This window comes from Pimephales promelas, chromosome 4 (assembly GCF_988280905.1).
Source record: "Pimephales promelas chromosome 4, fPimPro1.hap1.1, whole genome shotgun sequence".
Taxonomy (NCBI): domain Eukaryota; kingdom Metazoa; phylum Chordata; class Actinopteri; order Cypriniformes; family Leuciscidae; genus Pimephales; species Pimephales promelas.
In genome coordinates, this window is record NC_142772.1 from 44099693 (window position 1) to 44126276 (window position 26584).

Consider the following 26584-nt stretch of genomic DNA (forward strand, 5'->3'; position numbering starts at 1 on the left):
AAAAAATCTTAACGACCCCAAACTTTTGAACTGTAGTGTACATTAAAACAAACTTTCATGAAAACCATCCCAACACAAAACAAGTACTATGGCATTATAATGGCACAGTGAGGATTTTAGATGGTATATGATAATACTAAAGACTTGATATATTCATGTGCCATGGTCTTTTCACAGTACTTCAAAGAATACTGTAGTACTACTTCGGGTCATGTCCAAAAAAGACATGACAACCTTCTCTTCGCCCTATTTTATTACAAGGAACATTGTAACTTTCTGGACTTTTAACCTTATTTTTGTCATTCTCTTTATCTTTTGTAATTGTTATTTTATGCATGTTATACATTATCTAATGTTGTTGCTATTTATTTTATTTTATTACACAAATCTGCCTTATTATGGTACGGTCCTGTTTTATATGAGTTTTTATTTTTTTTATTTATTTTATTATTATTATTATTTATTCTTTTATTATTATTTTTTGGGCGTGGTTGTTGTTTTGTTATATTTGTATTATATAAAAATTCTATTAAAAAAATTTAAAAAAAGGACATGGCATTGTCATTTGTATCATGAAGTCCAAACTCATGTTACTATTGGCAGTGGAAGTATGCATTGCACATCAGAATATTGGTCATGACTTATCTGTGTTATAGGTTTTGGATCATGATATGCCCAAAGAGGAGCCTATAGTGTTTCATTTCCTGGCCAAGTTTTACCCGGAGAACGCTGAGGAAGAGCTGCTGCAAGATATGACGCAACACCTCTTCTTCCTGCAGGTGAGTCATTGGCTCAGATGGGTTTAGCTAGAATACAGATCAAATTAATTTGATTTTTTTGGCATTTTGCCACTTTTATTGATAGGAGGATAGAGAAAGGACAGCATATGACAGAAAAATGATAAAGCCAAAATCTAAAACTATATTAGCGTTCAAATCAGTGGACAATATAGTACTGTTATTCTAAGCACACTGCAGTTTTGTCGTCTGTTCTGTTAAATGCTCAAGCTCTTTAAAGCAGGATGGATTTTGATTGGCTGTCAAAAAAGACGTTCTGAAAGCGATTCCAAAATATATTTTTTCTCTGTTATCTTTATAGTTTTTGGTGTGGACTCTTCTGTGCTATTCTTTTATTACTATATCTTTATCGTTGTAGTTATCGTTCTTGGTGTGAACGGGCCATAACTCCGAACCTTCATGCTTCACACGCAAGAGCAGAAAATTGATTTATTGTTAATTTGATTTCTGCATAGTGTTGTGCATAAGTCCGCCCCTCCAGAAAAACACGATTATGCGATCGCATGATTTAGTGCATAATCAGCCAAAATCCACATATTTATGTGGTGCTTTCATGATTTCATACTATTATGGTAAATGTTATATATAAATCGCAAATTTTTTCACTAATTTTTGGAAATTACCACCACAAAATCATTTTGATCTCAAAAATCACAAAAAAAAAAAAATCGTGAAATCCTGGAGGGACTGATAATCCTTGCATTTTCGTTGCAAAAAAAGTCACGTATCTTAGCAGAAAGTTGAAAAATGTTGTGTTTGCGAGCAGCCTAGAGCAGCCATTTCCCCCTGTTGTGATGGGAACGTTATGAAGTGACGTAATTATTACAAGACGTGAACATCATCGAAAATCTGTAAAACAGAAGCACACTTTATTTTATTTATTCATTTTTACAGAAGTTGTAGCATAGGCCTATTCCTTTTGTAAAGTTACAGAACTTGTTTGACTCATCAATGTTTTTAAGTTTGATATTTTTATTACGGTCTGAAATAAAACAAGACGAGAACTTAAATATTCCCACTTTCTGTGATGTACCGTAGTATGCTTGCTTATCATAGGAAGTAATAAGAGATGACTCTTTACATTAAGGTAGTAGCCTAGTGAGAACAGGGTGTTGGGAGAATCACTGTTTTTGTTTTTCATCAAACTGCAGTTTTTGCAAATTCATCGCATAAAATTGCATAAATATCTTGCATATTCCATCGCATTTTTAAAGAAAACCGGCCACATAAATCAAGGATTTTTGTTCGCAACAATCACAAAAAATGCTCCACGTTTTCGGGAAGGACTCATAAGTAATCTAGCTGGACTGCAAGTATAGTTTGTACACAACAGCAGGTAATGACGTGTTATTGAACCGCACTCAGAAGCCTTTTCATTTCAATAGGCTTGGCTGCAGAAATGAGCTCCTGTATTGGGTTTCTCATACAGTTCTCTGAGAGAGAGGCTTGTGGGCTGCTGTCTGCAGGTTCAGTGCGCTCTTTCATTGTTTGGTGTGATTGTGTTCAGTCATGTGGAATCGGTGTGCTCCACATCAGGGCCCCTGTCTCTGATTCCATAAGCCCAGGGGAACACCTCCCACCATAATACGGCTTCCTGCCAAGATTCCTTCTCAGCGATCAGAAAACATTAAGCAATAACTCTTCAATTATGAGCACATTATCAATCATTTTTATTGAGCAGGTTGGTTGCTCAGCATGGGAGGTAAATAAGCACCTGTTTTGCATGCATAAAAACTGCATTCATTTTTACCAACAGTGTTGCGACTTGTGATCGAATGTTAAGTTGTGGCAATTTGCCCTTCAATTTACGGTGCTTGTATCAATCCAGTGGATTTAATGCATAGCAAAGGGCACAGGGAGAAGATATGAACATTCTGAGAAAACTTAAGTAGCTTATCTTCACACATAATGGGAGGTTGAGCTGCACCGCTTCAGGATGGCAATGCACTCTGAAAACCAATGTAATGAATTCTCAAAAGATGCTAATGAATTCTGGGAAGAGATTGGAGTACGGTGAGTCTGTTCTCTTTTAGCCTCTGCTCATATGTAGGCTGGGATAGAGCCGCGTGTTTGGATGTGCAGATCCTGTTGAAAAGCGCTCGCCTGGATGGGCTCTTATCAGGAACGGCCACCCTTCCCAGCCTGCGCTCTTAAAGTGCTGTCACATTTGTAAAGACGACCATAATACCCAGAACCTTTTTGACCAGTCACTGACATGTTGCATGCTACTTTTGTGACTGTTTTCAGACTGATAGTCAGATAAAAGAGCATGAATAATTGTTTTGGAAGTAAGTCTTAAAGGGATAGTTCACCTGAAAAAATAATATTCTGTCATTATTTATTGTGCCCTTGTCGTTCCACGCCGATATTGCTTTTTTGATTCTGTGGAACACAAAGGAAGAATTTTTGAAGAAATTCCTTGCTACTATTTTCAATATAACAAAGGTGAATGGCTGTCAAACTACAAAATGACAAGAATAGTACTGTATATCATATTATAGAATGTTATTACAATCTTACTAATAGAAGATCTTTTTGGTTTTTGAAAGAAGTCTCTCATCATGTTCACAAAAGCTGGATTTATTTGATCAAAAATGCTGTAAAAACAGTTATGTTGTGAAAATATTATTACAATTAAAATAGCTATTTAAATATATTTTAAAATGAAAATTACTCCAATCTTCAATGTCAATTTTCAGAACTCATTGTAATATACTGAATTTGAAGCTCTAGAAACCTTTTATTATTATCAATGTTGAAAACAATTGTACTATTACTTAAAACTGCAGTCTGCAGTCGCCATCTCTGTTCGAAAGCTGCAATTGCAGTTATTCGCGGTATATCAACATTACGTGAGTTGTGCCTCGGCACGGCACAGCGCGGATGAACACAATGTTTGAGGGGAGTGTGAGGCTGTCAGTCACTGTGCCGGTGTGGATACTGGCATTCAGAATCACAGATTATTATTTTTTATATTTATGACCAACATAATAATTTTCACCGGAAAATGTCATCTGAACAAGTAAGTAACATCCACTTTTGTTCTTGTTGCATTGCAGTAAATCACGCTGATTAAATCTAACAATCGCTTATCATATCACGCAGAACCGTGCAAATTATACTTTATTCTATTAACATTAACAATTTGATTGCGTGACTGCATGTAATGTCCTTGCAATAAGTATTCTTGTTTTCGCATGGGATCGGTTGCAGTCTCTTTTTTTCTGCAGCCACTCCAAAGTCCGAACAAAGGCTTTTGCATTTTACAACGGGTGAATCTGTTGTCACTGGTGATGTCGTTTGAATCTTTCTGGATTTCTGGAAATAATTTTTAGCCCAAAAAGCTACGGTCTGCTTCTTTAATTATTTTTGTTGAAACTGTTGTACGTTTTATTTCAGGATTTTTTGAGGCATAGAACAGCATTTATTTGAATTGTAAACCTTTTGTAACATTATAAACCGTCACTTATTCAGCAAGGATGCATTCAATTGATTAAAGTATACATTTCTTTAAAAAAAAAAATTGGCTTTAAGTAATAAGTAGTGAATAATATGGTAACACATCCAGCTGGTCATTGTTTGTTAATGTTAGTTTTCAGTGCATTAACTAATGTTAACAAATACACCTTTTGATGTATTAGTAAATGTTGAAATTAACATTTAATGCATTAATTAATTAAATTCTGTAAAAGTGCAGACTGTGCAGTTCATTATTAGTTCTTGTTAAAAAATGAAACCTTATATTAAAGTGTTTCTAATAAAGATTCACTTTTAAAGTGTTCCTCCTCACTATAAGACATAATAAAGCGTGCGAGTTGTTCGGATCCCTGTTATGACAATTTTGCATACTTTCCAGCCACAAAACAGCGACCAGGATATTTTTGTAATGATCGTCATACAGGCTGTAAATAATGACAGTTTTTGAGCAAACTGTTCGTTTATAGATTGGCATTTGGTTGTTTTGTTGGTTTTTAATGAGTTCGACCTTGTGCTAATTGTGGCCCTGTTGTTAAACTTAGTTTTTTGGCATCTGTTTTCTTGTTATGATTAAATGAGATCATTCTTCATTTTGCCAAGCAGCTAATGGTCGGCACAGTGATCAGCCATCTCCCATTTTGCAGTATTTTACTTGGAATTTGGCACTGGTTCATTGTTGAAAATTAAATGCTAACCTTTTAGTGTGAACACACATTTATGCATTTATGAACTGTGTACATAAACAACCTTTTGTTGTTACCGACCTGTTTTGTTCGAAATGTCTGAGGTCTATTCCTCATTCCTTATTAATTTTCTCTTTTGATGAAGCATGAAGTGAGGAATTAATTTGATTCTTTGATTCATTCAGTATTCTATCAATTAGTCGCATTGAAACTTTTTCTTTTCTTTTCCACAGCTTTTTTTTTTTTAATTAGTTCAGCATGTACTTACAGTATTAAATACTTATTCTATTTAATATATTGTATTTTTTTGGTTTCTAATTGGCAAAATATTAATTTTTCAAATGTATTTATTTTAATGTTTCAGTATTTAGTTTTATTTATTTAATTTGAAAGATTCAGAGCAGACTAAACCTATTACTGAAATCTTGAACTTTATTTTTTTGGAATTGGAACTCTGATAGATCTCATTTATTCATTCAGTCTAAATTATGGATACTCAAATTATGACCAGAATTAGGAGTCTGATCTAGGACTAGACTGACGGCAGAAGGTCTGGACTCTCTCAATCACAGCTTTCATTGGTCAAGGATCCCCTAAGAGGACATCTGACTGATATGTAAAGCTACCAATCACAGTTTTTTTTTTCACATCATGTTTAGGGGATAAAAAAATTAAAAAATTGGTGTCTCATACCGGCATGCATCAAATAAATGATCTATTGAAGAACGTTGGCAAGTATGGAGCCGCAAACTTCACATACTTTTGAAAATCCAGCATTTAGCTGATCCCGATAAGTGCTTACAGTTGTAAACACGACGGCTTTCTTCTTCCATGAGGGGTTTTGGCGTCACAGCATATTTGTTACCAGACGGACGGATAAGGAACAAGACATATTGATAAACATCTCTCAGAAATCCTGTAGAATTCAACTTGAACCTTCTGAAGTGTTTACAATTTTGTGTGCCATGTGAATCAGACGTTCAGCCAGCGGTCCATGGCATGACGTATGAGGTGGAGAGTATTTTTCTCCCTACAACCCCACTTGGAATTCAACTTAGCAGCCCTGTGGCAGGTATTGTGTAACCTGTGAGGCATCGGCTACTCCTAGAGTTTTTAAAGCTGACCCTGAAATATTCTGCTTTTGCTTTGTATTTTCAGCTTTAAATGACATCTGGGCTTTGCAGTCCATAGAGCCTGAAGGAGACAACCTCTGCCGGCTTACTAATGGATAGTTGAAAGGATAGCTGAAAAACAGTCTTGTTTGTTCAGTGCATTCAGAAAGTACCTGCCAAAATATCAAGTTTTCTATAAAGCATTAAAGTTCTCTAGACTTTGACTATGGAAGTTTAACTATTTGGGGATCTACTGTTTCTGACATTGTGGTTTGGTCACAGTTTGTAGTTACTTTAAGTAGATAGATGTATACTCAGACCACTTTATCTCATGTTGTTTCTATTTCCATGTAATAATTAGCATCTAGCTTAAATTATTTACTTTAAAAGTTGCTTAGTATTATTTTAAATTAAAATGAACTTTTTTACTTGAATGCATATTTTGAAAATCCACCACCATACTTTGCTGTATTCAACATACTATTTATTTTGTGTCTTTAGTTTTTGAATTAAAAACAAGTTTATTCAGCAAGGATTCAATTGTTCAATGTGACCATAAAAAGATATGTTTAATATTACAAAAGATTTCTGTTTCAAATAAATGCTGTTCTTTTGAACTTTCCATTCATCAAAGAGTCCTTAACATGTGCATCACAATTTCCACAAAAATATAAGGTTTTCAGCATTTATATAGTAATAGGAAATGTTCATTGAGTACTAAATCAGCATATTAGAGTGATTTCTGAAGGATCATGTGACACTGAAGAGTGAAGACTTCAGTAATGATGCTGAAAATTCAGCTTTGCATCACAGGAATAAATTACATTTTAAATATATTAAAACAGAAAACCGTTTCACATTTTTCACAATATTTATCAATATTACTGTTGTTTACTGTATTTTTTATCAAATAAATGTAATGTTGAAGAGCATAGACTTCATGTTCCTAGTTTGTGAAGGGTGATGATTTCTTCTCTTAAATTGTTGGACCATTCTTTTGATTTAGCCATATTTCTAACATGCAACGTGACGCTCAACATACCTGATTCACATTTCATGTGTTCTAGCTCAAGCAAACCTAGTGCAACTAATGAAGCCCTTGATTAGTTGCATCAGGTGTGCTTGTGACAACACCTTTTTTGCATGATCTGCGTTGATCTGTTAAGCGATTCTATTCAGAGGTATTGAATAATTTTGAGACTGGAAGTCATTAAAAGTTGCATTTTTAGTTGAATTTGGGGAAATCACTTGAAACATTTGTTGAGCTATTTCAATTACGGATGTTTGATTTGTTCATTGCAAACAGTTAAGTTTTTATTTTGCCAATATTCATGGTTTGCAGTGGTGGTTAAATAATTTTGATTACAACTGAATAGGGGTCCTTTTTTGCAAAAGATACTTTGTCTCTAATGTTGTTCTATAATACATGCTAGCAGTAGCATTATAAGTGAAAGGTCTGGGCAAAAACTACAAAGGGATGATCCTTGAAAAACCTCTGTCGTGCCCTTTAGCAAGATCCTTAACGTTAAGTGGTTCTAGGTTGATTGTCACCATATCATGATGGGATTGCGTGAAGTTCTTTGGTAACAAATTTCCCAAAATGTATAGATAAATAATAATCAAATGGTATTCATCCTGCAGGTAAAGAAGAACATCTTAGAAGAGGAGATATACTGTCCTCCCGAGGCTTCGGTGCTGTTAGCCTCTTATGCCGTCCACGCTAAGGTCAGTGCTCTTTCTAACACAATTTTTTTTTTAAACTTTCTTTCTTTGATAGACACGCAGAAAGGTGTCAGAGCTTAACCGTAACCTCCTGTGGACGTCCCTTCAAGGTCGGCATCTATCCCATTACACTTCCCACAGAAAGAAGTGCGTTTTATTAAGCAGGTGTCAGTTTGATTGACAGCTCAGGGGCAACAAGAGCATGTGATTTATCCAAAAGCCTCGGCTAACTGCACACCGCTCACCTTGTGCCAATTTAGAAAGCACACTTTGTTTCTCTCTGACTCATGTCAGACATAGAGGGAACGCTAGATGGCTCTAAAAACTGGACGGGAATTTACTAAAGCTTTTGTTTGCTTTGTTAAGCCTCAAATGGTTTAGCTGTTTTTTTTTAGTCCTTGTGTTGGTGTGCTTATGTCTTTGATGGTTTTTCAAAACTTTTTACACTGCTGCAAACTCAGAAATGTGCCCGTTTTTATTTGAAGTTTGTCATGTATGTGATTTGTGGAAAACTTATTTGTTTTTTATTTTATTTGATGATATTGTTTTTTTTTTTTTAAACAGAACAATGTAACATTATTTAATCTGTTTTATTATATTAGTTTTATTGGGTTTTTAACTCAACTGATGTTACGTAATCTGTTTTAGCATTTATTCCAGATCAATCAATTAATCAGGGCCGCATTCCCCAAAAGCATCGTAAGATTAAGTTGATCGTAGAACAATTACCACTAATGGTCTCCCCGATCAACTTAGGCTTATGATGCTTTTGGGAAACGCATCCCAGATATTTTGGTTTGAGTCCAAGTTTTGAATAAAAGAAAATAATAATCAAATTAGATAGTATACTATCATTCAAAAGTTTGCGGACAGTGAGAGTTAAGACTTCAAGACAAATGAAGAGATGTCTTATTGATCAAAAGTTCAGTATGGCGTACCACAAGGCTCAGTACTAGGACCGTTGCTGTTCACTCTATATGCTACCCTTAGGAGATATCATTAGGAAGCATGGCGTGTTATGCTGACGATACTCAGCTCTATATTTCTTCATGCTCTGACAAACTTACCAATTCACAAAATTAACGGAATGCATAGCTGACGTAAAAAACTGGATGACTAGTAATTTCTTACTACTTAATTCTGAAAAAACAGAGATTCTAAATATTGGACAAAAAACTTCCTCAGTAACAGCCTAGAATACTGTCTAACACTTGATGGCTGCTCTGTCGAGTCTTCGTCGTCGGTTATTGAAAGTCACTTGTCTAGTATATGTAAAACCTCATTTTTCCATCTCAAAAATAAATCTAAATTACGTCATATGCTCTCAATGACAAATCCGGAACAGTCAGTTCATGACATCAAGGCTATATTATTGTAATGCTATGATGGGGTGGTGCCCTGCACGCTTAATAAACAAACTACATCTTGTCCAAAACCCAGCAGCTCAAGTTCTTACCAGAACCAGAAAGTATGACCATAGTAGCAGTCGATACTGCATTTCCACAAAAATATTGATTATAGTAAACCAATATGAATACAATATGTTATTTTAAATTGTAATATTTCACAATATTTTAGTTTTTACTGAATGATCAAATAAATTCAGGCTTGGTGAGCATAAGAGAAACCTTCTGACCCCAAACTTTATTTGGTAGTGTGATGATAATTTTTTTTTTTTTTAAATAACCTGAAAATATTTGTCGTCATTTAAGTCCACTAGTCAATGCAGTTGAAACATCTGTGTAAAATGTGCAATTTTCTTTCTCTCTCAGCAGTACCTCTATACAGACCCATAATTCCTCATAAAATTCAGAGCTGAATTTCATCTTATTTTGATTTGAAAGTACTTTGGTGTTTTAGGCAACTACATATTACTCAATTCACTTGAAAAGTGAGAGCAGGTGGATGTAATTTTGTGACTGCATGAGTTCATGTTTTTCCTCTTCTCAATATTCATAATTGAGCTTATTTTGATTTGGCATCTTGTTTCTGCAGTACGGTGATTACGACCCTAATGTCCACAAGCCGGGCTTCCTGTCCCAAGAGGAGCTGCTACCAAAGAGAGTGAGTGTGATGTTGAGATGGGCGTCACTCCATGCTAATTATGCTGATTATGTTCGCAGAGCTCGTAACGAGCCTGTAAGGCTTCAGCGGGCTTCCCGTAGGGCTTTAGATGTAGTGAAAGCTCTCAGCTGGAAGCATCCACTCACATGTCAGTAAGTACTGAGAGAAAGCGTTTGTTTACTCCACTGGCATTCAGAATCGTCTGAAGGATTTAAATAGTCACACTTAATTAGAAAATGTCCTTCAGCTCTATTAGCCATTGTGTTTGGCTCTGTTAACTCTTTTTACACTCTTTTAGCTTTACACTGTTTTTCTATGCTTTATTTTCCACACCGTGTTGTTTGGCACATAAATGTGCTATATTCGTGAAATACACATTTCCACCATAAATACTAGTAGCAGCCTTTTACCAATGACTCAGTGGGAGAAAAACTTTAGTTTTAGGCCTTGTTTACACTGCAGGTCTTGATGCCCAATTATTATCAAGCTTAATATTTCCATGGAAACCGTAATAATTTTTTTTCAGTTTTCTTTGATGAATAGAAAATGAAGAACAGAAAGAGAATTCATTTGAAATAGAATTTTTTTGTAACATTATTATTATTTTTTTTTTTGTTTATTTGAAAAGGGACAATGTACACTAATCAACATTCAAAACAAACGTAAGTGCACCCGAGTTAGCCACAGGCTAGTTTTCATCGGCAGTCCCCTTGCCAGATGTTACTAGGCATCCTAAAATAATAAATCATAACAATGCAATACAGTTCTATATACAATAAACAAAAAGTAAAAAGATTAGACTGTGTTAAAATCACAAATAATCAAATAAACATGAGATATAAAATAAAAATTAGATGTTAATAGACGATACAATTATTGTTGGTGAATTGGACCCGCATCAATGTTGACAGTGTTGATTTTCAATAAGCCATTTCTTAACATTAATCTTAAATGAGTAATAGGATGTGGACTCTCTAATTAGTGGGGGTATTGTGTATTCGTGTATTATACACATTTACTGTCACTTTAGATACATTTTCCTCCAAAAAACTAAAATCTTACCCTGCCCAAACTTTTAAATGGTAGTGTATGTCGTCAATAAATGTTTACTTCCCTCTTTTCAAGTGGAAATCTGCTTTCATTCCAACAAACAAAATGAATACTGATGTCAAACAGAGTCTGAGCTCTGTTGTGAAAATCCCATTATGAGAGAGTTTAAGTCTTAGTTCAAGTTGATGACTGATCTTTGTGTGTCTTTCTCTTCCGCAGGTTATTAATCTGTACCAGATGACTGCAGAGATGTGGGAGGAGAGAATCATGGTCTGCTACGCTGAGCACAGGGGCAGAACCAGGTATTGTACACCATACTCTCAGTCGTGCACAGCTTGCCCACGTGCTTTTCATGTTCACTTGATGCAGTTTACACAGAAAAGCCCTTTCAAAATGGCGGTTTTCAAGTGCAACAAGCAAATTGTGTTGGTTGCATGGTGGTCAGACAACTGTTCTTTGCAATGTTCCAGACATAGCCAACAGTCTGGCTTTACGATACTATAAAACGCACATCGTCACACGTTTGGCTTTACTCTGTGTGATGTGCACTTTGGGATGTCAAGACTCTCAAAAGATGAAAAACTGGCCTGCTTCTTGCAGAACGGGACATAGCCTTGCTCTGCAAAAATAAATGAAAATTAAGCCCTAATTGGTCTACTTGATGACCAAACCGACTTCCTGTGTTGCTTCAGATGCATGTAGGGCACTTTCTTATTGACCTTATAATTGCATAGCACTCCATTCGTAACACGCTCACAACAAATACACATTCTGCGCTTTTCGTTTTATCTCTCTCATTCACACATACACCCAGCTTAATTGGACTTTTATAGCTTTTTATTTTTCCCCCTAAAGTCCAATGTTAGTCAGGGTTTCTTGTAGCAAAACAGTTGTTATATTTACATTTTCATTTTATTCATTTAGCTGATGTTTTTGTCCAAATCGACTTAAAATTCAGTGGTCGCACGCCTCTGGAGCAACTAGGGGTTAAGTGTCTTGCTCAGGGACACATTGGTGTCTCACAGTGGATTCGAACCCGGGTATCTCACACCAAAGGCATGTCTTATCCACTGAGCCATCACCACCGCGTTTTTTGTTATAGTTTCATGTGTCAATTTCAGACCTCTGAGACATTTTGTTATTTTATCATTAGGACTGATTATAATGTAAATATGTAAATAATATACAATATGTAAATGATCTCCCTTATGAGTGGCTAACTTTTTCACATGATAAGATTAAAAAGAGGACACAAAAACCCAGAACTATCCTAGCAACTATCTTAGCAACACCTTGACAACCTCTTATAGACCATTTTGCAAGATGTCAACAAAACTGGCCCAGAAGCACTTCCTGTTTAGGTTTTTTAACACTGCATAAAAGCTGGGACAAAATACAACCAAAAGAACATATAAAACTGAAATCAAAAAGTTAAACAAACATCTTTAAGATTTTTTCCTTACTTGTGAAATAAAGAAAACAGTTACAAACTGAAACAGGAAGTGTTTCTGGACCAGTGTTGTTTACATCTTGCGCATTTTGGCAGAGAAATGTCTTTATTTTATCATTTATAAAATCTCTCCGATTTCATCAAAAAGATCTTTTGTTTCAAAGGTCGAAATGAGGGGTGAGTAATTGACGAGAATTTTTACATTTTTAGGTGAACTAACCCTTTTAAGATGGCCATCTTAAAAACAAGCTTAAAAGTAGATAATTTTGAGACCCTTGCGTTCGGTTGCACTACGTCTGGCTGTGTTTAAACGCACGAACCCATTCTATGCGAAAGGCTCCTCACTTGTTCTGTGCTTCTTGCTCTCGGTAAGTGCAGTTTGATGAGGCATGTTCCCTGCAGACTCGCACATCTAGTTACTTTTAGTACTAAAAAATCTGATTTTTAGAGTGATGTTTAGTATGATATTTAATTGGTGGGTTTATGGTGTGTGTGTTTGTGTTTATTGTCATTATCAGTTACTGTAAGACAAACTGCGTGACCTCTAGTTTCTGCACTCCAAGTTAGTTGAGTCTCATTAAAGCCCTGCGGTGGAAAATTTATTTTGTCTAATTTATTCTCTCCCTTTCTCCTTTTCTTTCTCTCTCCCTCCCACGTTTTTGTTTGTTATTGTGTGCTGCAGAGATGAAGCCGAGATGGAGTATTTAAAAATAGCTCAGGATCTGGAGATGTATGGGGTCAATTACTTTTCCATTAGGGTAAGAAATGCCTTCGCCGCTGTACGGCACGGCAGTAACAATCTGAGTGGATTTCCGATGGCTAAAGCCTTTACATCCACACACTTTTGTTATTGTTTGTTATAAACCAACCTTTTATTATTGTTGACCTAATCACCTTTAACTTGCATCATCTCCCACTTTCTTTGGTGTCTACCCTGCTTGAAACTTTCAGTAGAATAATTATTTCTGCCTTTTTGTTTGAAATATAACTTTTGGTATCCATTTAACTTTGAAAAGCTGTTGCAGTGAGATCATGATGGTGAAATAAATGTATGTCTTTTTAATATCTTCTCTTTTAGAATAAAAAGGGTACCAGCTTATTGCTGGGCGTTGACGCTTTGGGCCTCCACATTTATGACCCGGATAACAGACTGACGCCCAAAATTTCTTTTCCTTGGAATGAGATCAGAAACATCTCCTACAGCGACAAAGAGGTACTTATTTTATGAACAATTCATGCTTTAACCAAACCTGCTCTATGCTGAGAGTGGTTTAATGCTGTCTGTGCGCTCATTTCTGTAACTGTCTCTTCAGTTTGCCATTAAGCCCGTGGATAAGAGGGCAGATGTCTTCAAATTCAACTCCTCAAAACTCAAAGTCAATAAACTGGTGAGTATTTCATGATGTGAATGCAGAGATAAGTTGTTTGATCTTCACAAATCCACTGTGGTGTGGCATGGTGGTTAAAGATCTCAGCTTGAAGGCAAAAGATTGAGTGGTTAATACATTTATGTCATTAATCCTATGTTAGTTAAAGACACCGACCATTTAAAACCATAAAACATCATTAAATGGTCTTTACACCTTATAACTGATATGGCTTGACGACTTGGTATTTGTAAAACATGGACTGAAATTTTATTACAGGTCTGGAATGACACATTTTCCTTTTTTTAAAGGGTATAATAAGCTTTTAATAAGGCAGTTTTTGTGTGTTTAAAGATTCTTCAGCTGTGCATCGGAAATCACGATCTCTTCATAAGGAGACGCAGAGTTGATTCGTTGGAAGTCCAGCAGATGAAGATGCAGGCTAGAGAAGAGAAAGCCCGCAAACAGGTTGGGGAAAAGTGAATGATTTCATGATTAACAGCAACACGAAGAGAATATTGTTTTTATGCTAAAAAAACAATTATGCTGGGCTTTGATTTTTAATGAGTTTGAGTCTTAAAGGATAAAAAGAGAAAAGCAAAAAAAGAAATTTAAAAGGAAATAAAAATTAAAAAACAAATAGAGAATATATATTAAAAAAATAGAGATAAGAAGAGAGTACAAAGAGTGAATGTGTACACCGATTAAATATTTCTTTCTCCAGCAATGTAGCTAGTTGCAGATGAAAAAGACTTTCACTATATTAAAGTAACCAGCATACATGTACATTTTTCATAGCCTCGATGGTGGCCTTTTTTACATTGCTGCTATTCAAATATTTGGGGTTGGAAAGAATTTGTTGTTTTTGTAAAGTCTCTTTTGCTCAACAAGGCTGCATTTATGTGCTCAGAAGTACAGTAAAACAAGTAAAACAACAATTTTACATTTTAAAATGACTCTTTTCTATTTGAATATATTTTAAATGTAATTTATTTCTGCGTTGCAAAGCTGTATTTTCAGCATCATTACTCCAGTCTTCGGTGTCACATGATCCTTCAGAAATCATTATAATATGCTGATTTGCTCAAGAAACATTTCTTATTATCAATTTCAGAAACAGTTAATCTTTTTTGTGGAAATTGTGATGCATTTTCTTTCAGCATGGCTATGAAGGTCCCGCAAAATTATATTCAAACTCTTATTCGATGCTTTTAAGATTAAAGAAGGCACACAAACAGTACCTGAGATTATCATGGGCATACTTTGTTATGCTGTTGTTCCAGCCTGACGTCACAGATAGAAACCACTTCTAGATAGAAAGTGTAAAGGTCTACTCTTACTTTTGATCCATTTATTTCATACTTGCTGAATAAAAGCAATTTATTTCAAATTTCCTTAATTCTATTTAGAAACTGTTTCTGATTCGGCAAAATCATGGCTAGAACAACAACATACAGTAGAAAATATGTTTTTCTGAAAATTAGAAAAGAAAATTCTGTTTTTGGTAAATGTGCTATGTAAATAAAGTTGCATGCTTGCTTTATTTTAATGTTAAAAGTGTTTAATGTAAGTTTGAATATTTTGTGTTCTCTTTATAGCCATGCTATAAGCAACAATGGATAATTCACATTTATGTATTTACAGAGAGAGCCCACCCATATGCTCTTCTGATTGGCTGTGATTTATGATGGATTTTGTCGCATCACATCTGGTGTGGACAGACAAATTGGTTGTCCCCAGAATCTAATCGTAACTTCTCGTTACGGCACGGTGTTACTGACCCCAAAATGTTGAACAGTGTATGAGTATAAATCTTTTATAATCATCTTGCTTTAGAGAGCTTGGCAAGTGTCAGCCAAATCCGTCCCTCCCTGGCTAGTTAATCTTAAAACTTCATGCTCACCATGTACATTGCACCTTCAGGCACCTTTAACCAGGTGTTGAATTTGTGATCCACTAGACCTATTTAGCAATGCTGCAACCCTGGTGAAATATAGATGAGCTTTTTGCACCTCTCTGTACTGTAGATGGATCGGCAGAGGCTGGAGAGAGAGAAACAATTGCGTGAGGAGGCAGAAAGAGCTCGTGATGAACTGGAAAGGAGACTGATTCAGTTACAGGACGAAGCTCACATGGCCAATGAAGCACTGGTGAGAAACTAAAACATCACCCACACTAAATTTACTTTCCCTAATCATTTCAGTGCTTGCTAGAGCACTTCAGTATCTATACATGTACTATACCCACATGCGTGAGCCTCCTACTGTTTGTGTTTTTTTTTTTTAATAGTGATATTTTTAATAGTGAAGTTTTGGTTTAGTGAGTCACTTTTTCACCCCAAAATTTGTGGCAGGTGTTTTTTTCTGTCTTAGTAGTGATATATTTTGATTATCAATGATCAACCGATCATAATTAACCAAAGTATCACAAGTAAATACTACAACAATAATAGTTATTATTAGTATTATTGGTAAATACATTAATATTTAGTCATTTAGCAGACTCTTTTATCCAAAGCGACTTACATCTGAGGACTAAATCAAACAAGTCATCATGAAGAGGCAATTACAACACAAGAAGTGCTCAAAATACAAAGTTTAAACATTGCTCAGAGTAGTAAACCAGACAGACAGATTTGTGAGAAGGTAAAAATGTAAAAATAACCACAGAATCGAAAAATAGCCCTACTTTGTGATAAATAAGCTGTTAAATTAAAATAACTTAGCCCTCTCTTGTGATAGATTAAGCTGTTAAATGAAATAACACAGAATGGAAAAATAGCCCTACTTTGATAAATACTTAAATTGTAAAATTAGAATATCCACAGAATCGAAAACAGAAAATAGTCTCACCTTGATGAATGCTAAACTGAAACCATAGGAGAACTGGCCGGTTTGTCCTCATGTAATATGTATTTTTTATTTAATATGCAAATATGTATTTTTATTTAAGTGACAATGATTATTTTAAAATGTATAGCAAAATCTTAACAGTCAGTTAAAAGTGATACTCTAAACTAGGGCTGTGCAAAAATTAATTGCTATTAATCGCATCCAAAATAAAAGTCTGTGTTTACATAATATATTTGTGTGTGCTGTGTATAATTATTTTGTATATATAAATACATATGCATGCATGTATATATTTAAGAATTATTTGCGCTTAAATTCTGTATATATAAATACAAAATCTATATTATATAAATATAAATATTTTATATATGAATAACACATTTTCTTAAATTTATACATGCACGTGTGTGTATTTATATATATAAAATAATTATATAAAGCACACAAATATATTATGTAAACACAGACTTTTATTTTGGATGCGATTAATCGCAATTAATTTTTGCACAGCCCTACTCTAAACATAAGTCTGAACATTTACAGATGTTTACTTTTTTGGCCACTTTATTTAATTTTCAATTTGAATTCACTTTAGTTTTTTGGGACCCAACCTGCCTAAGTATATGTACATTATCATTTATTATTGCATTTAATAATATTTCTAAGGCTATTTTTCTTTATCTTTTCACATGGCATTTTAAGACTCAATGTTCAGTGCACATTCTCAGGGTACTTTGCTTTTAAACTGATATCAGTGTGAGTAACACTGATATGTGCATTTCTCTTAATAGTTCTCTATCCGTGCATAACACTTATTCAAATTATAGAGAGCTCAGAATAGCACAGGTCTTATTATTTTTAATCAGATGGTTTCGTATCCTTACGCTGCCTTCACACTGGCAGTTGAAATCAGCTCCGTAATACGCAATACGTTCCCAACGGACGTCGTACTACACAGTGAAAAGCGTCGGACGCGGGTAGAACGAAAATGGCGGAGAGATTAAAGTTTGATTCTGTCAGTTCTGTATGATCTCTCTGATGAGGGTTATGCTGCGTGAGGAAAGTTGCTCAGGACGTTGACATGTCAGGTCGGCTAAAAAATGTGATATAGTGGTCAATAGTTCAATGTCTACCTTCAATTTAATTGTATTAACTGCCCTTATAAACGTTAGAAAGTCATGAAAATAAAAAATGACATCACAACTTATCGTTATAAAATCAATATTTATTTTATTAAAAGTTAATAATTCAGGTTTGTTTATCAGTACCATAGCAACGGTCAACTTCCGCTGGAATTGTCGGATAGGAACCGTCCGTAGCTTTTCGCAAGAGTTCAAATTTTTTAACGCATCCGGATGACCAACGGACACGATTTTCTTCGCACCGCACTCGGTCGGACCCGTTTCGGACCCATTCGCATGCGGTCTGCGAATCTCCATAGGAAATGAATGACTTCCGGTCGTTTCGCAGCCGCATCGGAGCTGATTTCAACTGCCAGTGTGAAGGCGGCGTTAGCCAGTCCTGAGTTTTCTTTCTCTCTCGCTCTCTCAAATATTGATGAGGTTTTTCACTTTCCTTGCCAAAAGTAGATCTTTTTGAGAGATATATTTAGGGAAGAAAAGACTAACCTAGTGACATGATTTCTGTGAAGCAAATGACGTAAATGTGTTAGACTGAGCTTTATGTAACAGTTTTTTGTGAGTTTTTCCACATAAATTGTGTGGAATTGTGTAAAACAGCCAAAGGTAAATTATACAGAATCATTTTTTGATAATAATGCTGCATTGGAGTAAAATGCTAAACTTTACCGTCTAATCCCGTTAATCAACAAGGGAATCAAATGAAGTCAAATGTCTCTCTGTTTTCAGTTATGTTCAGAGGAGACAGCTGATCTGTTGGCGGAGAAGGCACAAATCGCTGAGGAGGAGGCCAAGCTGTTGGCTCAGAAAGCCGCCGAGGCTGAACAGGAGATGCAGCGTATTAAGGTTAGTGAGCATTTACATCAACACAACAGCTGCACATAGAAGATCCTCTTGGACCATTGATGACTGATTATGCTCTGAATAATTCTCTATAAAGGTGTCAGCTATTCGCTCTGAGGAGGAGAAGAGACTCATGGAACAGAAGATGCTAGAAGCTGAGATGCTTGCACTCAAGATGGCAGAAGAGTCCGAAATGAGGTAATATCACACACATGCATGTTCAGCAGCATTAATATTTGGATATTCTTTCATCAGATGACTGCTTTTCATGGTGTTATAACACAAATTTGTATTGAACCGTTCGGTACGAGGCTTTCGGTTCGGTTTTCGGTACGCATTTTTGAACCGAACAGTTCGTTGGACCATTTTTCCTGCCGACTAAAATTTCGTTATTTCAAATGTAGGCATTTTGTGCGTGGCCACAACATTGTTCAACATCAAATGGCAAATGTATTGTAAGTGGAACGAAACTGAGCTGCTCGTTATTGTATGGTTGACGGACCTTTTATCAATTTGGACCAATGCAGCGCGAGCCGATTTTAATCAAGCAGCTCTGTTAGGCTACTACACAGCCAAATGCAGTAAAGAAAACATTTGAATTCGCCGCTGAAGTAATAACATTGCTGCGATATCTAGTGAGAAACATTCACATTTCCCTGTTAAGTATGCTGCTAGTTCAGGCACAAATTTATTTTCCACTTGGTTCTTTGAAATGTTAATGAAATATATTGTACATTAATTCTTTATGGGTCATTACTTGGTACTTTTAAATAGGGCTGCAACAAACAATTATTTTGATAATCGATTAATCTAACGATTATTAGAACGAATTAATCGTCTAATCATCGATTATTTTGCCAGCTAATCATTAAGTTTGAATTGATTATTCAGCTTTTTCAATTAGTTAAAACATTGAGTTATACATATTATTACTATAATATAAAAAAAGAAAATCAGTTCAGCTTTTGAAATGGTGGTTTTAATGAACTTAGAGCCAACTAAACGGGTCATTCTCTTTAAGTTTAACTCAAATCACACACAAATGCTCTCTAAGCATTGTTTAATAAGCCCACTGCTTTACATAGAGCTGAAACAGAAAAAGGGTCATTACTTCAGGACACAAAAAGGGTAAAATATGAATCTGCAAACCATTATTAAAGATATAAAATTACAATAGTTTTTTTTTTTTTTACATGAGAATTGAGCTGACGGAGATGTTCTCATTCACCTTTTAATTTACAGAATGAAAAAGAAAAAGTAACTGCCATGATATTATTTCTAACATCTCCTTTTGTAAGTCTTCATGATTATGGAACAAAATACAGGCAAGTAAGACTATAATACCTAATAGTGTTACAATAATAAAAACAGCCCTGACTCCTAAGCTCAATCAAGCTTTATTCTATGTAAAATAAATCATCACATTGCTGTAATTATATTATTATTGATGATATTATTACTATTATTAGTATTGCATGATCTAATAAAGAGATTTACCACTAGTTTAGTTAGCTCCAGCTGGAGAACACTCCTCTTTTGCCCGGATTTTTCCTCTTTAAGTGCTCCAACATGCATGTTAGCCAGCAGCCATAGCCAGCAGCCATATCACCCTGTAGCCCAAGACTGGTTGCCCATTAAAGCTAAGCAGGGCTGAGCCTGGTTAGTACCTGGATGGGAGACCTTCTGAGAAAGCCAGGTTGCTGCTGGTAGAGGTGTTAGTGTGGCCAGCAGGGGGTGCTCACCCTGTGGTCTGTGTGGGTCCTAATGCCCCAGCAAAGTGATGGGGACACTATGCTGTCAAAAAGAGCACCGTCCTTCGGATGAGACGTTAAACCGAGGTCCTGACTCTCTGTGGTCATAAAAAATCCCAGGATGTCTTTCGTAAGAGCAGGGGTGTAACCCCGGCATCCTGGCCAAATTTGCCCAGTGGCCTCTGTCCATCATGGCCTCCTAATCATCCCCATATACACCAATTGGCTTCATCACTGTCTCCTCTCCACCAGTAAGCTGGTGTGTGGTGAGCGTTCTGGCGCACTATGGCTGCCGTCGCATCATCCAGGTGGATGCTGCACATTGGTGGTGGTTGAGGAGATCCCCCCCTTCTATGTGAAGCGCTTTGAGTGTCCAGAAAAGCGCTATATAAATGTAACGAATTATTTTTTTTTTTATTATTATGTTGTGCTCCCGTGAAAAGCAAGTTCTGCCTTGCATGTATTGCACATGACAGCATTGTTGGTTTTAAGTTTTGTAAAACTTTGCCAAACCTTGCTAGTTCGGATTCGTTTGCACCTCTTTTACTGTCTACGGTTTGCACTCGTCATAATTCGCGCTGTTTTTTCTTTTACCGCACTTGCATTTATTAGTGCTGTAGCGTAGACGCTTCTTTATTTATTTATTTTTTGCATGTTCCCGGCGGTACAGCTTGCCACACACACGTGGGAGACCGAAACATTGCAGAATAGAGGACGAAAACAACTAGAAGCGAATGTGCTATCCATTAAATGAATCACACACAGTAAACAAACCCTTAAAAAAAAAAACTCCTCAATTTAGACGCGCAAACTGGGTGCCGGTGTGGTGAGACGTACAAGCTCGGGCAGATTCGGCTTGAAGTGGTTCCCGGACGCGGCTCCGGGCGCGCTGTGATAAAAAAAAGGCGTACACAAAGCCAGCCACAGTCTTGTGCTGCGCACAAGTGCGCACATTCGCGCTCGTGCGGACGTGTCGAGTATAAACAAGGCTTTACTCCGTGTCAGCACGCGCTCTGATCAGTAGGTGAACTCCGCCGCCGACTCCGTTTCCCTCCTCAGCTGATATTAATATTTAAACATTCTCTATGATAAAAAATGTTTGTAAAAAATGTTTTAATAACACGGTTTTGGCGGTTGTAGAGTTATGATGGTGTTCAAATACATAACATTAGACTAACGTTAGCCAGCTTATAGTATCTTGATTCAGTATGCTAGTATTTATTTGAGATATTGTTTTTTTATTAATTGAGCAGCAGAAAAAATATTCTTTATATTAGTCGTCCAATTAGTCATTAGATTAGTCGACTAATCGATAAAATAATCGCCCAACTAATCGTTTAGTTAATAATCGTTTACCCCAGCCCTAGCATTTATAAAGGCCTGCATTACACTCTAGCGCCAAAGCGCTGTAGCGGTCAAATTGCGTTATTGCACGCCCTTACATTAGGTCACGTGAGATCAAACGACTACTCGACAACAAAGATATTTGTCGACAATTTTTTATTGTCGACTAATCGTTGCAGCCCTACTTTTAAAGCAAAGTATTTATAGTCACACAACCACATACACACAAAAAAAAGATTCAGATCATCGATAATCGCTTTCGCATCGAATCGCAGCCCTCTGAAACGTAATTGAATCGAATCGTGGGGTGCATAGAGGGGTTCCCACCCCTATGATCTATCATCTGCTGTTATATAGTCACTCAGAATGTGAACATGCGCTATCATAGACCACCCAGATCTTCCTCTCACAGCTGGATCTATGCTGATGGCCCTTTTCAAAGCCATCTACTGGGCCTTTACTTAGTATGTGGCACTATGTTGGTGTGCACGCTGTGAAAGCTGTTTTATTCGGTGCCTGTGAAAGTCTCAATTTTCTGCTGATCTGAGCATCCATTTGACAATTTCCAGCTGCATTTGTGCTTTGGAGATCCCAGTACTGTGTCCACTTCAAAGGGTTCAAACCTTGAGTGAGTAACTCCATGTATTTATTCTCCGCAGGGCAAAGGAGGCCGACCAGCTGAAACAGGACCTGCAGGAGGCTAGAGAATCAGAGCGCAGAGCGAAAAACAAACTACTGGAGATCACCAGCAAATCGCCATACTTGGTAATCACCCATTCCTTTCCACTGCGTTCTCCAACATCTCCACCAATGACGTTACATCAACGCTTGTCATTCTCAATCAGCCTGGTGTCCGAAGCAGTTCGATTTTATCTCGAAGAGAGAAAGGGTTTAAACTCTGCACAGTTTTTTACGCTAGTCTGATTTAGCCTCTTGGCCATTTGTCAATGTCAAGATAATTTGTTTAAATAAAAGTTGCACCAGACAGCCATTCCATTACTTGCAGGAAAACTTTCCCCACTCATCCAGGGATACATTCAAGAGTCTTTTAGCCTCGCAATAACCACCCTAATGCAATAACAAATTACTATTTATATTCATATTAAGCTGTCCAAGTTAAAAAAAAGGGTTAGCTAGCCATATAGGGTCCCGGGAATAGTGTGGCACGGTTGTAAGGCTTTTCAAAATTGGATTACAAATGGGTTCAAATGTCTGGCTTTTAAACTGAAAGTGAGAGACCGCAGTTAACTTGAATACCTCCATTAAATGCATTGTGAATATCCACCTGGTTCAAATACACATGATGACTGAGTGCACTTCATATCTGATTCAAATGCACGGCAAATGAGGGATTGTCCTAAGCCTTGAATGTAGAAATGGACATAATTGTATTTTTTCTACATAAATTTTCCCAGAGAGGACGTTTTTCTACCTGGAAACTGCATTTCAGGGATATTACAATGAGTTTCCTAATTATTGGTCTAAGCACTTGGGAACTGAGCTCTTCTGCTCTTTTAAAGCTTTATGGAAACTCTTGCAAATCCCACGGGCGGCTCATTTCTGCACATTTTACATGCACAGTGAGTTAAGGGGTGACTGGAGGTCAGCGTATCATTTGAAACATTAGCTCTTTCTACGGGTGGCTAATGTTAGCTGTATCTGTTCGACCACTTAAAAATTCAGGAGGTGCTTTAGAGCATTGCTCCTATCTCCACTCCAGGTCATGATGCCTTAACTGAGAATTTTGTAGTTTATTTTTCTTATACCCTGAAGCGTCCTTTGGTCTTTTGACAAAATCCAGCTATCTAAGGCAAACCTGAGCTTGACTTTGCTTAAGTACATCATCCTGCGTGAGGCAAATAAAGGCCTTTTTTTGAAGCTCGTACTACAGTAGGTGCTTGATTTCCTAGTCGCCACACTGATCATTTAATTGACCAGTCAAATAATGGACCCTTATTTCAATATGAAACTACTCTTTCAAATACTGCAGGGCCTATATATACTGTATATAACACTATTTTTTTCTTGTTGAATGTCCAGTTCCGCTTTTGGAAAGCTTTTAAAGGAGTAGTTCACTTTTTAAAAAAACCTTTGCTGATTATTTACTCACCCCCATGTCATCCAAGATGTCCATGTCTTTCTTTCTTCAGTCGAAAAGAAATTAAGGTTTTTGATGAAAACATTCCAGGATTTTTCTTCATATAATGGACTTCAATGGGAACCAAACGTTTCAAGGTTGAAATGAGGGGGCTTTAAACGATTTCAGACGATGAATAAGGGTCTTATCATGCGAAACGATCGCTCAATTAAAAAAAAATAATAACAAAGTTTAAGTTTTAAAAGCACAAATGGTCACCTTGCTCTGTTCTGTGATGCGCGTTCGTGACTCTCCTTCGAATTTGTTTATCAAAATGAACAAATAATTTTTCGTGTCATTTGGTTTATTCAACGAACGAAATGAGTTGACTCTGGAAAAGATTCGTTCATTTTGATGAACGAGTTCGCATAGGAGAGTCACGAACGCTCATCACAGAACAGCAAGGCGACCATTTGAGCTTATAAAACTTAAACTTTGTTTTTGTTTTTTAAATGAGCGATCGTTTTGCTTGATAAGACCCTTATTCATCGTCTGGAATTGTTTAAAGCCCTTTGAACAGTTTGCAGTTTGCACTGAAACTCTCATTTGGACCGTGAACCGTTTGGTTCCCATTGAAGTCCATTATATGGAGAAAAATCCTGGAATGTTTTCATCAAAAACCTTAATTTCTTTTTGACTGAAGAAAGAATGACATGGACATCTTGGATGGCATGGGGGCGAGTAAATTATCAGCAAAAGTTTTTTTTTAAGGTGAACTACTCCTATTTTAATTCTCATGTTTGATATAGCACTCCTGCTTGTGTGATATTGCTTATTTATTATGTGTACATTTGTTCTTTTATATAGCCACTCAGCTCATTTGAATGTGTTTTTTTCTCTCTTCCTCTTTCTCTCGTTTGCTGCTTAGCCTGTGCCGTTGTCTGCAAATGCTCTTCCTCCTGATGGTACTTACTTCAACTTCAGCATGGAGAACCTGAGTTTTGACTTCAAAGACACTGACATGAAACGTCTGTCCATGGAGATAGAAAAGGAGAAGTGAGTGCAGCCCATTTCAGGCAGCAGTCCATCCTGATCACAGTCTTTCTGCTGGTGTCACATCTCTTGAACCAGTTACATCAACAGTAACGGAGTGTGTCCTCTCTGCTGATGCTAAACTGAGTTCTGGATTCATTTTTATGTGATAAAATTCCCTTCTCCATTTTTTGTTTAGACAATTCATCTAGAATGATCAATGACTTTCAGGTTGGCAGTCAATAATGAGTTGATTAATGAGAATATGGTGCTGTTACTCTTAAAAAATATTGATTGTCCAATTTATCATGATCTGAAAGATTGTCTTAAAAAATCTATGCCTGTTCTCAGTGGATGAAATACACTACTATTCAAAAGTTAGGGAGCTGTAAATGAATACTTGTGTCCAGCAAGGATGCACAATAAAGACATTTACAATGTTACAAAAGATTTCTATCTAAATAAATGCTGTTATTTTGAGCTTTCCATTCATCAAAGAATCTTGAAAAACGTATCCGTTTTGGATAAATGCACATCATCTCAGTACGACATTTCACTTGTGTGAAGTTTTTCGTGCTTAAAATTGGGTGTTAATAGGCCTTAAAACAGATGAAAACCAGGAGATCAGCTTTGTTTCATTATTTCTCTGTCCTCTTTGGCAGGGTCGAATATTTGGAGAAGAGCAAACACCTTCAGGAGCAGCTGAATGAACTGAAGACTGAGATTGAGTCATTAAAGCTAAAAGACCGAGAAACCCCTTTAGACATCCTTCATAATGAGAATGCTGAGAAAGGCACCAGCAAGCAGAGCAACTTTAAAAAGGTTGGTTAAATGCATCCCTCACAAAACCAGACATAGTGTGATACAAGGTTTGAGACCAGGGGTGTCTAATTCTGCTCCTGGAGGGCCGACTTCCTGCATATTTTAACTCCAACCAGCTCCAACACACTTGCCTGGAAGTTTCTATTGAGTTTGAAGACCTTGATTAGCTGGTTTCAGGTGTTTAATGAGGGCTGGAGCTAAACTACAGGAGCAGGTTTGGGCACCTCTGTTTGAGACAGTTAAAAAGGAAAAAAATAGATCTAATATAATAGTTGACAATAATAGTTGAGAGATGACAGGAAAGTAATGGGGAATAGTATAGAGAACTGTTGCAAGCTGAATTCGAACCGTCTTCGTCCACTTGTGAACAACAGTTGCTGGCTCCAAAGTCCCTGAGCTGTATTAAAGGGTTAGTTCACCCAAAAATGAAAATTAAGTCATTAATTACTCACCCCCATGCTGTACCAACCCCGTAAGACCTTCGTTCGTCTTCGGAACACAAATGAAGATATTTTTGATTAAATTTGAGAGCTGTATAACTACCACATTGGCTCCTAAAGGACTGCCTCTTGATGGCCCAAAAAGTCAATGAAGAAAATTTTTAAATATCCCAAGTGACTACCGTGGCTCAACTATATGTTTATCAAGCGACGCGAATACTTTTTGTGCGAAAAAACAAACAAAAATAACGAGTTTATTCGACTATTTCTTTTCTTCCTTGTAGGCCAGAACGAGACTTCCTTATAGATTTCCACGACGCATGCGCGAGATTTGCGATCTGCTTACACCGCTTACACTACTTCAGATCGCAATTCTCGCACATGCGTCGTGGAAATCTATAAGGAAGTCTAGTTCTGGCCTACAAGGAAGAAAAGAAATAGTCGAATAAACTCGTTATTTTTGTTTGTTTTTTCGCACAAAAAGTATTCGCGTCGCTTGATAAACATATAGTTGAGCCACGGTAGTCACTTGGGATATTTAAACATTTTCTTCATTGACTTT

General features: G+C 36.5%; 1 protein-coding gene across 3 annotated transcripts in view; it reads left to right on the forward strand.

Moving 5' to 3' along the window:
* Positions 1-26584, forward strand: part of nf2a (NF2, moesin-ezrin-radixin like (MERLIN) tumor suppressor a) — a 36801-nt gene that overhangs the window by 5269 nt on the left and 4948 nt on the right. For all 3 annotated transcript variants that reach the window (XM_039659074.2, XM_039659069.2, XM_039659073.2), the window contains exons 5-18: positions 657-779; positions 7711-7794; positions 9787-9855; positions 11125-11207; positions 13038-13113; positions 13434-13568; positions 13669-13743; positions 14077-14190; positions 15750-15872; positions 18443-18559; positions 18654-18754; positions 22311-22416; positions 24657-24784; positions 25423-25582. In XM_039659074.2, coding sequence (XP_039515008.2) covers positions 657-779; positions 7711-7794; positions 9787-9855; positions 11125-11207; positions 13038-13113; positions 13434-13568; positions 13669-13743; positions 14077-14190; positions 15750-15872; positions 18443-18559; positions 18654-18754; positions 22311-22416; positions 24657-24784; positions 25423-25582 — 1494 coding nt within the window. The remainder of the gene's footprint in view (positions 1-656; positions 780-7710; positions 7795-9786; positions 9856-11124; positions 11208-13037; positions 13114-13433; positions 13569-13668; positions 13744-14076; positions 14191-15749; positions 15873-18442; positions 18560-18653; positions 18755-22310; positions 22417-24656; positions 24785-25422; positions 25583-26584) is intronic.